Genomic DNA, 14293 nt, shown 5'->3' with positions numbered 1-14293 from the left:
TGGGAGGTGTAATGAGAAAGTACACTTGAAGTTGTACTGCAAACTATGTCATATTACTAACACTGACCTGTACCCTACCTCTCAACTAAACATTGGCTATTTATGCTTGGTAATTATCAGCGCATTCCAGGCTGAAATGCCCCGCACATTTTTTAAAAATTTTTTTCATTCTGAACCGTCATTCAGGAAGTGACTGCGAAGCCGGTGCATACCTGCTTCATATTTCTTAAGAGCCCCTTTAACGCGATCTTTTGTGTTTGCTCCGAAGCAAATGAGCAGGCGAGTGGGGTGTGTGTGTGTAATTTCTCCTTTTGCATCGGGACCGTGAATAGGCATTTTAAAGGTCACATTTTTAAAAAGAGCTTTGAGCGAGCATCAAAATTGACCCTGCATAAATGGCCAAAGTTTGAAGCTTTCCTTGAGCATAAGGGGTCTGGCTACCAGTTTAAGGGGCTCTTCTTCCCATGGAACAGCCACAAGTTGGAGGATAGCTCCATGGTACAGGTGATTGCTAATATTACTTTTCTCATGCTCTCTCCAGTTCAGTTTCACATAGTTCTTTCAACTGCTATCTAAAAGAACTGAAGGGAAGCAAGTGCTTTGGCTAGAGGAACCAAATTGGGAAAAATAGGAAGTTCCAGTGCTTTTTGGGAAAATGCATGTCTTGTAAACCTGAGAGAACAGCCAGCACCAAAAAGACTGTCAGTTCCCTCCTCCAGCCTATCATAGGATACTTACTACCCACTGTCTTGCTTGTATGCCGAGCTGGTGAAGGTACTACCTTGGTCAGAGCACTTTACCTCTGCCTGCAGACATGAATCTAATGAAGCTGTGGATTTGCTCCTTTATAGAGAATGCAGTGCCATTCAAAACAAGAGTGATTCCTCAACCCTCAATTACTAAAGCCTCTGTGGATGAACAGAACTGCTTGTGCAGTTATTTTGGATTGGGCCTGGCTGTCTACTTTAATCTCTAGTCATGTTGGGTCAATCACGGCGACAGCATTCAGCAAATACAGTCATGGTTTCCCTTAAACTAGGAAGGTAAACAGATTTACAAGGCACATCTTTTTTTTTGGGGGGGGGGATGTTTCAGTTAATACCTGCTTGATAGTTTGCTACTATTTTTGCTTTTCATGTTTCATTGGACTTCCACTGTATGCACTGTTTCTATTTGGGAATGGCTGTGATTCTGCTGACAATTCTAAATATAGAACTGTTTGAGTCATGGGGTATAAGCAGACATACATTTTATAATGGGGTTTTATGTGACAGATACGTACTGGTCTCCCCCCCCCCCCTTATCTTTAATATATCTGAAGTAAGCAAAATTCACAATGACTTTACAGGTAATGCCAGAATCCCAGGATCACATGGGAGGAATCCACAGTGTGACTGCTTTCCATATTAACATTGCTTTCAAAAGGCTGTGAAAACTCTGGTATGGGAAGGAGCAACATACTGATGTCCTCTCATATGATCTGAAAATAGTAGCATTATCCTTAGTGGTGTGAGAAGTTGGCTTCCATCCTGTCACAGCAACATCAGTAAGGGCCCTTAGGATCTGATCCTTAGGAACTAGAAGTTCACTAGACCTGGTACCACCGGCTGTTTGTGTTTCATTTATTGTAGCAAGGAACAAGCTGGTCCATGCAGCCCAGAGGCAGTTGTTCTGATTAAATTTTAATGTAATATTTTTATTTAATAAATAACCTGAAAATACAGATCACTCGTGAACTACTTTGAGTTATCAACTAATGAAATATTATTATTTCACCAAATTAGTCAGATTATTTCTATTTAGTAATTATTACCTGCAGAAATGGTAAAAATACTCATCTGCTTAATTTTAAAATGAACACGTTAGCACCACACATATTCTACAGCTAATCCTGTGCACTTATAATACAAGATTGAATATTGTAATTTTTTTTCTGTGACCACTGTCCCATAATGTTTGTAACAAGGGATGGTTGCTGATATATTTGTATCATTTCAAGGTCCAACGTTAGCCCAAGTAAGGATCTTTTAAAATGAAAGAAAGCTTTATTGAAAACATATGTTTGTTTGTTTTTTATACCACTTCTCTTTGGCTAAGACCTCGAAGCAGTTTACATCAATGAACATCAATTAAAACAGCTACTAGATTTTGCTTCTGCTTTTAACACACACACACACACACACACACACATTCTCTCAAGCACTCATTTCTTCTAATCCTGGTTTACAAAAGCTCAAATTGCGAAATATAAGAAATTTCAGGCAAAAGTTGCTGAATATATAGAAAGTTTTAGGGACACTTGCAGATGTAAGTTCTTGATCCTGCAAACATATAAGCATTTAATGTCATAGAGTATATTCTATTAGCAACCAGTATTAGATGTAGAATCTGTATTCCATATCTGACAAGGATTTTGTATTATTCTCTAGCTATCTCTATGCATCTGTGGAATGGCGCTCAAGAGTTCATTTGTAACGTGTATACAGATATTAATGTGATCCTTGTCCAAAATAGTTTTAGAATGACTGTACATGTAAACAGATTTGGAAGCAACAGTCAATTGTGGTTTGCTAATGCATCATCACAAATTGATATGTGATTACCCTAGGCTTTAATGTATATCCTATGTTGAGTAATTTCCTTGTAGGAATTTGTAAGTCTGAAACTGAAAGCAACCAAGAATTACCTGGGTCGCTCCTTGCGATCCTGCTGGGCCCAGTTCCTAGGGGAAGAGGAGGATTTGAAGGGCGGGGTGAGCGAGTGTTGCTGCTCTCGCCCTCACTGCACGTCTGGGCGTTCTTGCCCTCCCCGTCCAGCGCACAGCTTATTGCTGTACAGGGACGGGCACTGGAACTGTTGGCATTGGGGGTGGATGACGCGCTCCCGCGCTGCTCCACCCCCTCCTGTGCATATTTAAGGGCGCGCCGCCCAGGCACCATCCTTTTTTTGTGGGGTGGTGACAAGTCCTGCCCACCCTCCCTCTGTTCTGGTTGTTATCTTTCTTTTCGTCACAGCTCAGGCGGTTTTCGACATCAGGACTAATCCAATTTGGAGAAGGTGCCTGCGTGCCTGCCTTCCCCATTTGGGGACCCCCATAAGGGGTCTTGGGATGGAGTACAGCATTGTTGCCCAGCTCAGGGGCTGTTTACTTACTCCACTCTCAGGTGGTGTAGGCTCCACTCAGAGATCTATGTCCTGGTGGTGCCACCTATATGCCACTCCGGTTGCTAGCCCAACATGCGGGTTGGGCTGTTCTATCGTGCTATCGATATATCGGATGACATGGTGGTCACCTGATCTCTGGATCTGTCCCTATGCTCCGCCAATGCTTCATCTGTTGTAATCAATAAAGCTGTGGCCATTTATTTTCCCAAATAAATCATTGTCTCTGTTTTTATTGGTTTTCCTTTCCCCATGGAGCCATTTGCACTCGGGAACTCGTTGCCTCTTGTTGAGATTGTGGGAAATTGCATTGTTCACAACTGCATATTTATTTCCATTTGTTTGCAGAAACTGCTGTTAGATTTGCAGTGTGGCAGTGATCACATTTCCATGGCTATAGAATTACATTCCAAACTGTTGCAACTGGTGTAGTTTTGGGCAAGGGTGATTTAAGTTTGTGTGTGTATCAGTGTTGTTACCCTTCCTCAGTTTATAGAAGAGATTGCAATTGGCATAATCCATACATAATCAACAGATAGTCAATTCGATTTCTGGTGCAGGTCTGAGGTAGCTTAAAGAATATATGCACAAAACTATGTAAATGCTTAAAGAATATATGCACAAAACTATGTAAATGACGATCAGATGCTGATGAAATATAGTAGCTGAACTTTCAGAATTTTCCATTTGTGTAATTAGAATATTTAATCCATTATAAATACTGCATGGATAGTATTTAAACCTTTATGGCTCCGTCTTCAAATGAGCCTCTTGATACAAGCTGCACAAAATGCCTTCTTTGGCATTTAGCAGCTTCTGTGAAGTTGTCGACCACTGCATTCTAATAATGCTTGATGGCTTTATAAATAACTACTGAATTGTTTGCCCAAATTAGCATGGCACTCTCAAGGAGCTGCTGGGTTCTATGACATTTTGAAATCGACGAGTGAATAATCTGGTGTAATGGTTGCATCTAGGAGCCCCATGGCGCAGAGTAGTAAGCTGTAGTACTGCAGTCAAAAGCTCTGCTCACGACCTGAGTTCGATTCCGACGGAAGTCGGTTTCAGGTAGCCGCCTCAAGGTTGACTCAGCCTTCCATCCTTCAGAGATTGGTAAAATGAGGTCCCAGCTTGCTGGGGGTAAAGGGAAGATGACTGGGGAAGGCACTGGCAAACCACCCCGTAAACAAAGTTTGCCTAGGAAACGTCAGGATGTGATGTTACCCCATGGGTCAGGAATGACCCAGTGCTTGCACAGGGGACCTTTACCTTTTTAATGGTTGCATCAGAAATGGTTGCCCCCCTTTTTGGGGGGCATGACCTTGACAGCCATCTTGAATAGTAAGAAGAAATATTTCTGACACTTAAAAGAGTCTCTCACAAACAGGTGGAAAAATGGGCTGACAAACAGATCAGTGACAACTTTGTGTATGTTGATATATTGTAGCGGAGAGAAGGCATGCATATAACCATTAAAATGTATTTGCTGGTCCTAAATAGATGGGTCCTAAATAGACCTAGGCTATTCTGATCTCATCAGATCTTGGAAGCTAAGCAGGGTCAGCCCTGGTCAGTACTTGGATGGGAGACTGCCAAGGAAGTCCAGGGTTGCTACGCAGAGCCAGGCAATGGCAAACCCCCTTTGTTAGTCTCTTGCCTTGAAAACCCTACAGTGTCACCATACATTAGGTAAAGGTAAAGGTCCCCTGTGCAAGCACCGGGTCATTCCTGACCCATGGGGTGACGTCACATCCCAACGTTTTCTAGGCAGACTTTTGTTTTGCGTGGTGGTTTGCCAGTGCCTTCCCCACACCATACAGTAGCTGCAACTTAATAGCACTTTCCACCACCAAAAGTATGCTACTTTTGAACTAACGGATGATGCCTAGAGTCCTAGCTGCCAGCTGCTTTAAGAGCACACCCATCAATCCCCACCACTAGATCTGGTCCAGGCCACAGAAAAAAATCTGGATTTCCCTTCAGTAAGGACATTTGAAGGCAAGGGACTGAGAGTTGGGGGAAATGTGGCTGGGAGACCTAGGGAGAATAATTATAGTGCATAACCATTGCCTTCTCAAGCGGTCTGTGGGAGTTTTCTCAATCTGCTAAAATATATGTTTGTAGTTAACATTTCATTTTGTATAAGGATAAAGAATCTGGGCCTTAAGAATATTTCTGAAAAAGAAAGAAAATATAGCTGGGGAGTTCTCTGCTGTTCCTACTTTCTGTTAAACTAATAATACTGTTATAAACATGAAAGCTGAAGATTATATTAGAGGGATTTTTTGCTTTTTAGTCCTCATCTTGAGAAGATCATGTTGCTATGGAGAGAGTGAGTTGCTTTCTCTTGTGGATCAATTAATTATCATCATCATAATAATAATGCTCCTTGCTTGGTCATCTTTTGCCTCCTGTTTCTGTCTCTCTGCCAGTTCTTTTTGCACGTTAATGTTTATTTCTTTATGGAAGCTTTTTTCCTTGTTCATGTGTCTGATCTTGCTGCACCTTCTCTTATATTTTCTTTCTTGCATGTTCTTGTGCCATTTTTCTTGCATGTAGGTTTCTTAACTATAAATCATCTCTATCTCAATTTGCCTGTGGAAGAGAGACAGTTGTATGAGATGCATTAATGCATTAAGCTGCTATTGCTTTTCTTTTTATTTATTTTTAGCATGCAGTGTATGACTAATAATATATGATGTTAATGGTGGATTGCATTGGAAAATAATATGGGACAATTAAAATGCTGCCCTTGAAGAGTTCTGGCTGTAATAGGGAGAATAAAGTTTCAGTTGTTTGAGGAGGCCTTGGCAGATCCATATGGCAGCGAGGTTTCTGCTTTAGAGTTCACAGTGATGCTGTTTAATAGCACACCCCACCTTACCTTCCTGCCCAATGAATGGTTTTGCTCATTTCTTGAGAGGGAAGGGATCCAAAGGTTGTGATGAGTGGTTATTTGCCCTGTCTTCAGGGCCTCCCTTACAGGGTTGTGTAATGTTTTTGCTCCTGTGCAATGGGTATATGAGGCTGGTGATTGAGGCATATCAAGATTTGAAATAAAGTACCATCAGATGTCACTAGATGCACCTGTCCTTTCAAGCTAGCCCTGTTCCTACACTCTTCCCTGTTTCTATAACCTCAGGGGCTAGAAACAGACAAACCCACGGAAATCTAATCCCGACAAAACAGACTAAGGCAATACAATCTGTATAGTACAGATCCACCTTCAGTCAAAGGACGGAGGTAGATGTCATTAGGGAAGGACAGCCTCTTTTTGTGATGTAATGCACGTTGCAAAACCAGGCCTCTCTCTGTTCTGTTAATTATAAAGTCTGCAGGTATGATAGGAGGAGTGGAAATATATACTTCTATAAGGTGTTTTGCTTTCCTTATCACTGAGTAAGAACAGGTATATACAAGCCCAGTTTGATCAGATCAGGGGTTCATCTAGTACCTTTTCCCAACAATAGCCAGCCCAAAGCTTCTAGGAAGCTGAAAACAGGGGTGAAATGCAAGAATCCACCTTCTAGTGCTTGACTTGCCAGCAACTGGTATTCACAGAACCATAACGCCTCTATAATTGAATATAACATTTTGTGAACATGGCTAACAGCCATTGATATTCATATCTTTCCTAAATTTGTTTAATCCCCTTTCAAGCCATTTAAATTTAGGGTCATTGGCCAAATTAGATGTAATGATAAATGTGTAACAGGAGCACATCTGGCTATCCTCACAATCTCTGTATCTACCAGTCCGGTTTTGAGCAACCAATGATCTGGACAAAGAGAAATTGAATCAACTGAGCACATATTGCTGGAGTGCGCTTTATTCAACAAAATCCGCAGTGAAACTATTGGGCCATTGTTGGAAAGATTCCCAGGGAGATCTAATAAAATCGAAATAAAATATCTCGTATCGGATAAAAACCATCAAACGACACGAAGGGTTGCCAGGTTTTGTGCCCAGGTCTATAACCTCAAAAAAACTAAGAAGTGTTCTTAATTTAAAGAGTGGTACAGATTTTAAATCCTTATTTGTTAAGGAGTGTTAATATGTTAAATACAGTACGTTTATCTGTATTTGTGGTTGATGTGTACCATGATTATTCTTAATTGTTCCCAATTTTTATATTTTTTCTGAATTTGCTGGTCGTGAACCATAATCAATACCTTTGACGTTTGAACCAATGATCTGAAACCAAGGTTGGGAAGCACAGAAGTTGTGATGTCTCCATATGAGGAAAACTCTATTCGATATTATGAGGGAGGGGAAGCTAGGTAGAAGCTTGCAGGTTTTGCAAGGTTGCAGCAGCCAATTACTCTTAAGCCCTTGACTTCACAGCTTTGAGATGGTCTCACGGCTGTCTCTGTAACTGGAAAATGAGATGTCCATGAACAGTTTTCAGCAAGTCATCCTTGTGGAGAAACATAGTCCTTACTTTCAGGTTCTCATATAGTGAATCCTACTCATGCCTTTGTAACCTTGAAATAACACCACCATACCACACTCTGTGTTGAGCTTCTGTTCAAGCTTTTGGGAGGGTTTGTTCAATATTAAATTCAATAACTCTAACTGGGTTGAGCAAAAAGGCTCATCGGCCACTCTCCTTGGTTTTTTTCTAAGATGACTGAAACGCCTTGTTAGTTCCTGAGTCTGTCATGTCTTGGAAGACTGTTTGGGGAACAAGCCAATTTTAGGTAGAAGCCATAACTTCAAGGAAGTAATTTAGAATAGATTAAGTCGGTGGTTAATTTTATTTTGGAACGAATTCCTGTTTAAGTGCCAGCTTGTTATAATCTATGCAGAACTTGTACTCCTCACAGTTCACAGCTTCTTGAGGGAACAGGCACGGGATAAATGGGCAAGGGCCTGTTCATCAGTTAATCTGATTACAAATCATATCAATCAGCACTCATACTTTGAAGTAGGAACCTGGGAGCTTGCGCTGAGTAAAAACGATCTCTTCCAGTAGCTGAACTGGAGAGTGCTGCAGGTTGGCAGGACATGGTTGAGGGTTGCCAACAAAGGAAGAGCTTGACTATATCAGAACTGGGAGATTGGTGTCAAATTGTCATTTGAAATTCATTCTGATCCCATAATTGATTAAAATTTTATTAGCAGTCTTTAACAATATTGACAGGGTGGATCGCTGGGGATGAGTAAGCGAAAGGCTTTGTCTTCTTGTTTCCATAGCAACCCAGCCATCTCCACTCTTTCCAAGCAGCCTAGCCTGCATCATGTGCTGCAGGGGGGTTGGATTCAGCAGAACTACATTGTTAACAATCCAGTGTCTCTCCATTTCCTGGATTTTGCTGCATTAAAATGGACTGCAGAGATATTTAATGAAGAAAAGGGTGGGGACCTAAAACCTCTTTTTGTTCTTTAGACTAAAAAATTTTTAATGTGAATTTTTTTTGCAATTAATAAATGAGTAGCCTGCCTTTTTCAAGTGCTGTGTGCCTTTGAAAAATCATTGCTAAGTGGGTGTCAGCCATGAATTTCAAACCAGCCATTTTATAGCAAAGCTAGAGTTTATTATACACTATCAATGGGCGAAAACGCACGGTCGCTTTAGCCTCCTTTATTCCCTGTTTCAGCCAGGATCGAAGGCATGTGTTTCGCCGAACGTGCGTTCAATCCTGGCTGAATCCTGGCTGAAACAGGGAATAAAGGAGGCTAAAGCGATCATGCGTTTTCGCACATTGTCAGCATACGATATAATGATCATTCTTTAATAGCATTGCAATTGTTATTAATATTATGCCCTGGATCTCAGTTAAAGGCTATAGGGGCACAATAATATGCTTGAGCCCCTCTTGCTTTTATAAATCATTCTTGTACTTGCAAATACAGCTGAATTCATGTGCAGAACCTTCCACATATTCCTCGACATCTTCTATATGCATTTTGTGACAGGTCGTTTCTTGGAACTGAGGGGACCCACACAGCCTGTTATGATTTTGAGGAAGCAGGCTTGTTTAGAACTGTTAAATATCCCCTCAGTTACCAGATGTTATCAGGGTCGCAAATTTAAAGACTTTGGGTTTGCTGCCACGAGATAAGGTTTGTGGTGAGCAAGAACGTGGAGATCACTGAGAGGCAGGTGTTGTATGCAAATAAAAAAGGTTTATTTAATTACAGGTTGGTTTTAAAGATCAGATCAGTAGCACAGGTCTCCAGATAGTCAAAGGAGAAACCTGGCTAAGGCATGGAAGGTGAGCAGTGGGGAGGGGAAGATGGGACCCCCCCACTGGGAGTTTCTAAGCCCCCCACTTGTAGTATTTTGATCCTCATGCAGGCCAAGTTACAGCTTAGTAAACAAACTTGGGATTTGAAGCCCACTCCTCCTTTTCCTCTAACCATGCCTCGGTTTCAGGATGTTTTAAACAAACAATGTTTTTTCTCCATCAGAAAAGCTTTGGAGTTTTTTTTTTAATTGTACATCTATGAAAAGTGTTTTTATAACTGTTTTTATTCAGTTCAAGGGAGTCACATGTTAACTGAACAGATGCAAAACTAGTACTGACTTTCACAATCGTTCTCAAATGATATCATGTTGGTACCTAAGGGCATTTTATGAAGGAAGGGGATTTGGCTATGGTCTCTCAGATTAAAAATGCATGAGCTGTTGCAGGAAGCCACTTTCAAGAGGTCAGACTTTCTGTCAAAGGTGAATGAATATTATTGTCCTATATTGCTGCTGGGGAGACTGAAACACCATTTGCTTGTTGGCTAAGAGTATCATTTATTTCATGGGAAGCCAGCCATGGATTTAGATGTTAATGCAGACTCTGCTTGTTCAGATCAGTAGAATGAGGCTAGGAAAGGAGAGCCTCTTGTCTCATTGTTTTTCTCAAACAATTAGTTTTGTTGGAAAGAAGTGTGAAAACTTCTTTTCTATAGCTTCTTTTCTATATTCTTTCCAGTTCTTGTTTCAGATATATGGTTGAAATAAAAGAAGCAGCTGACTAATTTTAGTTCTTCTCTCCAAAGTATTCCTTAACGACAATCACATCAGTCAACATTTTCTTTCTGTCTGAATAATTTTTGGTATAATTCAGTATAATTTTCAGTTCACCTAATACAGTTGAACAATACAGTTGAACAATTATAATACACAGAATACAGAGAAAAATCATAGAATTGTAAGGGGCCATACAGGCCATCTAGTCTAACCCCTTGCTCAATGCAGGATCAGCCTAAAGCATCCCTGACAAGTGTTTGTCCAAACGCTGCTCACCACCTCCCTAGGTAGCCCATTTCACTGCTGAACAACTCTTAGGCCCCGTTCAAATTGCCCTTATAATTAGGGTTTCCAGCTCTAGGTTGGGAAATACCTGGAGATTTTTGGGGTGGAGCCTGAGGAGGGTGAGGTTTGGGGAGAGGAGGGGAGAGTCAAATTGCCAAAGTGGCCATTTTCTCCAGGTGAACTGATCTTTATCGGCTGGAGACCAGTTGTAATAGCAGGAGATCTCCAGCTAGTACCTGGAGGTTGGCAACCCTAGTTGTAATCTGAGCAGCCAGTTGCTAATGGATCTTTCTTTGTGGAAATATGGCCCATTTTGTTGTCCTTGAAACAGACATAAAGATTATCGAGTTTGTTATTAACAGGGTGATACTGGAATGTTGCCATGGGGACTTAAAATTCATACACTTTTTTGTGTTCAGTGGAGACACATAAAGTTGTTATAATGAATGAGATTATTGGTCTACTCTGACTGGAACTACTGTCCAAGGTCTTGGGTAGAGGTCTTTCACGTTAACTGCTACATGATCTTTTTTACTGGAAATGCCAGGGAGTAAATCTGCGACTTTCTGTACATAAAGCAGATATTCTGTCACTGGGCTATTTTGTAGCCAAACGGTTCCCATCTCCCGGACTGTGCTATCTGGCAACCACCTATACACGTGTTGTCACCGTTCCAGACGTGTGCCAAACCCCCAAGAGCAAAGGGAAGGGCTCACGCACCACTCAGTGAAACAGGCAAGGAGAAACCAAGGGCAGGCAGGCCCTCCGAGTGAACCAGAGGGATTCCATTTTTCTGTGATCCAGCTCGAGTCTCCAGTAGAAGCCATTTCGCAAGGAACATGTAGCCAGAACCACCCCCTCCATCTGCATGCTGAATGGCTCATTGGAAGCCTCCGAGAAATCGCACCTCAGGCGACCAGGAAGTGACTCACCCGGATGCAGCTGTTCGCGTCTTTGTGTCCGACCTGATAATCCCATCAATGATCATCTCCCTAGTCTCCCGGAATTGCGCAGTCAATAGGTGTAGGTTAGCCTGTCTCAATTGCCCCCTGCCCCACCTTAGCAGCCGACCATTAATGCTTTTGTCCACTTTTGTTTGCCATGGGAACCATGAGGGGGTAAGCCCATCATCCCCCACCCCAGAAAAAGTATAACTCGGGTCGCTCTCAGCATAACTTACATTCCTTTTGCCCTCTCATACTGGCTGTCACTCTGTTGGTTTGGGTAAGCACTGCCTTGCCACGCAATCCTCCCGCCTTGCTGGTCAAGTCCCAGGAACCCCCCCTCTTTCCCCCATTTTTCATCATTTAGCTGCACAGAACCACGGACATCCTCTACTGGATCAGGTGAATATTGCCCCTCTTCAAAGGGAAACTGCCACATTGGTGAACGTCTCTACTATTTAATTGAAAATCCATTTCTTTCGCCTTGTTTTGTGGTCGAAGTACGGACTCTGGTATACATAGGTTGTGTCCTGCTTAGTTACGTCAGTTGCCAGTTATTTATTTGCTAATTCCCCATAAAAATATTCATAACTGAGCAATTTGGCTAACGATTTAAATAACTAATTATAAAAATGGCAACCCAGCTCTCATGATTCCCCCCCTTTTGTTTATACTCTTGTTGAAAATTGTGATGGCATAACAGACTTAATAGCCCAATTCTGTGGATAGTTGGTAAAGAGTAAGTATCACAGAGACTCCGCTTTATCTTATACTGTGCTCAGTGTGGCTTATGGCGATTGCTAAATTGGTGGTTTGATTTTAATTGTGGTGAGGAGAAAGGGTTGTGTGATGGCTTTGTTGCTTGAATGTCTTGATTCAATTTTTTCTCCCTTTCTTCCTAGGTGGTCAATGTTTCTCCTGGGGTTGGAATGAACATGGGATGTGTGGCAATGGAACAGAAGCAAACATTTGTTCTCCTGAGCCAATTGGTGCTCTTAGTTCTGGAAAGCTGCTTTTAATTGGATGTGGAGCTGGACATTCCATGGCCTATTGCTATTTTCCAGGCTAGACCTTCTACAACAGAAATGTTGGCAAAATTTAAGTATGACACCATTGGTATATTTACAGTTTCATAGGGTGTCCTGTGAAGTTCTGAGCATTTAGTGGCAACACTGACTGCAAGTTCAGAAGCAAACAAAAAGAAAAATTGCTGCCTAGAGTTCATTTTAAAAAATGAACAATTCATTGTACTGAAATAAAAGCTTTTTTCACCTAAATAGGCACAACCCGGCCAAAGGTTTATCATGATTAAGTCCCACTGAAAGCAATGGAATAGGAGACTGTCTGTGGCCCAGTTCAGTCGCCATGGCAAACTAGGGTTACAAGGAACACTGGAGAGAACTGGTACGCGCTTTGGCGAGATGGAGATTGTCTGATGGAGATGGAGATGGAGACTGTCAAGCTCCCAGCAGATTTCTACGGTTCGAACCATGTTTGGAGGGAGCGGCCAGGGTTCAGTGGAAAATGCATGCAAAATGTCCCTGGTTCAGTACTTTGTACATCCAGTTAAAGGGTCTCAGGGAACAGATGTTGGGAAAGATCCTTGACTGCCTGGGAGAGTTCCTGTCAGTCAGACATGGCTATACTGAGCTAGATGGACTAATGGTCTGATCCAGTATAATTACATATGTCTCTATGATTTGGTCATTGTGTCTGAATTGGGCATATTCTCAGTGCTTCTGATTCCGAATAGGGTTACAGTGATTTATTATGCAATCTGGTTTTATTGTCTAGCGAACCGGTAAAACATCTGTTACTCTGGTCCCCAGATATGGGCTGACATGACACAAAACTACCTAAGCAAGTCTGGAACTCCTGTGGCATATCTCCTGTGCAACCCTATGAGGGTTGCACAGATTTTGAGCCAGGAGGAGGTTTCGGTGGGGTCAAAACCTCCTTTGGAGGCTGCACCACTGCATTGCCTCCTACGCTCGGCGCAGGCATTCCGCTCAGGAATGCACTATGAGTTTCCAGTCATTTATTTGAAGCCTCATCCAAATATATGGAAGAAAGTAGCTGTAGCCCTGGTTGGATGAATTAAAACATTATGGACCAAGGCTTCTGGATAAGATAATATCTTCTGAATAAGATAAAGTCTGAATAAGATCAAAAGCTATCATCGGGTTATCACTGCTGAACAGGAGATGGCTTCCATAAGAATCTTGCATCCACAGTGCCAGACAAATAGCTTTGAATGACAAGGTTGTAAGGCAACAAAACAAATGCTTTAGTAAGCAGCAAAGGTATTGATCCTAATAAACAGACTTTTCTATTATCTGACAGTAAAGGGAAGTCTGGTGCCTTGCCCAGTGCTGATGCAGGGGGAAAAAGGTTGGTCTAATAAAGTAACTTTCAATAAAAACAACTTTATAGGTGACCTCTAGCCTGAACGATTTCAGGTTGTGGGGGAAAGTAGATTCTGGGTTAGGTACTGTTGGATGTTTCAAAGTAAGATGTTCTCAGTATCTTGTAGACCGTGGTCCCCAACCTTCTTGAGTCGGCGTGCGCCTTTGGAATTCTGACACAGTGTTATGGACCCAGCAACAGAACAGCTGCCACAAAATGGCTTCTGCGGTGATGCCTAACCAACCACAAAATATCTGCTGCATCTTACCTTAAGTCATACAGTGAAGATCCTTGTGCTGTGGTGGCAGCTGCTGCCAAAACAAAGTTTTTAAAACATCTGCCTGGCCAATAAATTCTCCAATGGGCAAAGGCCCCACTTGGCCCTACCCACTTTCTAAAGACACTTGGCAGGCACCAGGAAAGCTGTTGGCGCCACGTTGGGGACCCTTGCCACATTGTAGGTCTACATGGACAAAGTATGTACCAGGCTGTAGTCTGCTATGGAAACTGCTGGAATTGTTTATTGGAT

General features: G+C 42.0%; 1 protein-coding gene across 1 annotated transcript in view; it reads left to right on the top strand.

Moving 5' to 3' along the window:
* SERGEF (secretion regulating guanine nucleotide exchange factor) overlaps window positions 1-12427 on the top strand; it is an 83833-nt gene extending 71406 nt beyond the window's left edge. Inside the window, exon 11 of the mRNA XM_056851947.1 lies at window positions 12261-12427. Coding sequence (XP_056707925.1) covers window positions 12261-12427 — 167 coding nt within the window. The remainder of the gene's footprint in view (window positions 1-12260) is intronic.
* Window positions 12428-14293: the final 1866 nt, after the last annotated feature.

The sequence above is a fragment of the Euleptes europaea genome, chromosome 6 (genome assembly GCF_029931775.1).
Source record: "Euleptes europaea isolate rEulEur1 chromosome 6, rEulEur1.hap1, whole genome shotgun sequence".
Classification (NCBI taxonomy): Eukaryota; Metazoa; Chordata; class Lepidosauria; order Squamata; family Sphaerodactylidae; genus Euleptes; species Euleptes europaea.
This window is presented reverse-complemented; position numbering and strand designations above follow the sequence as displayed.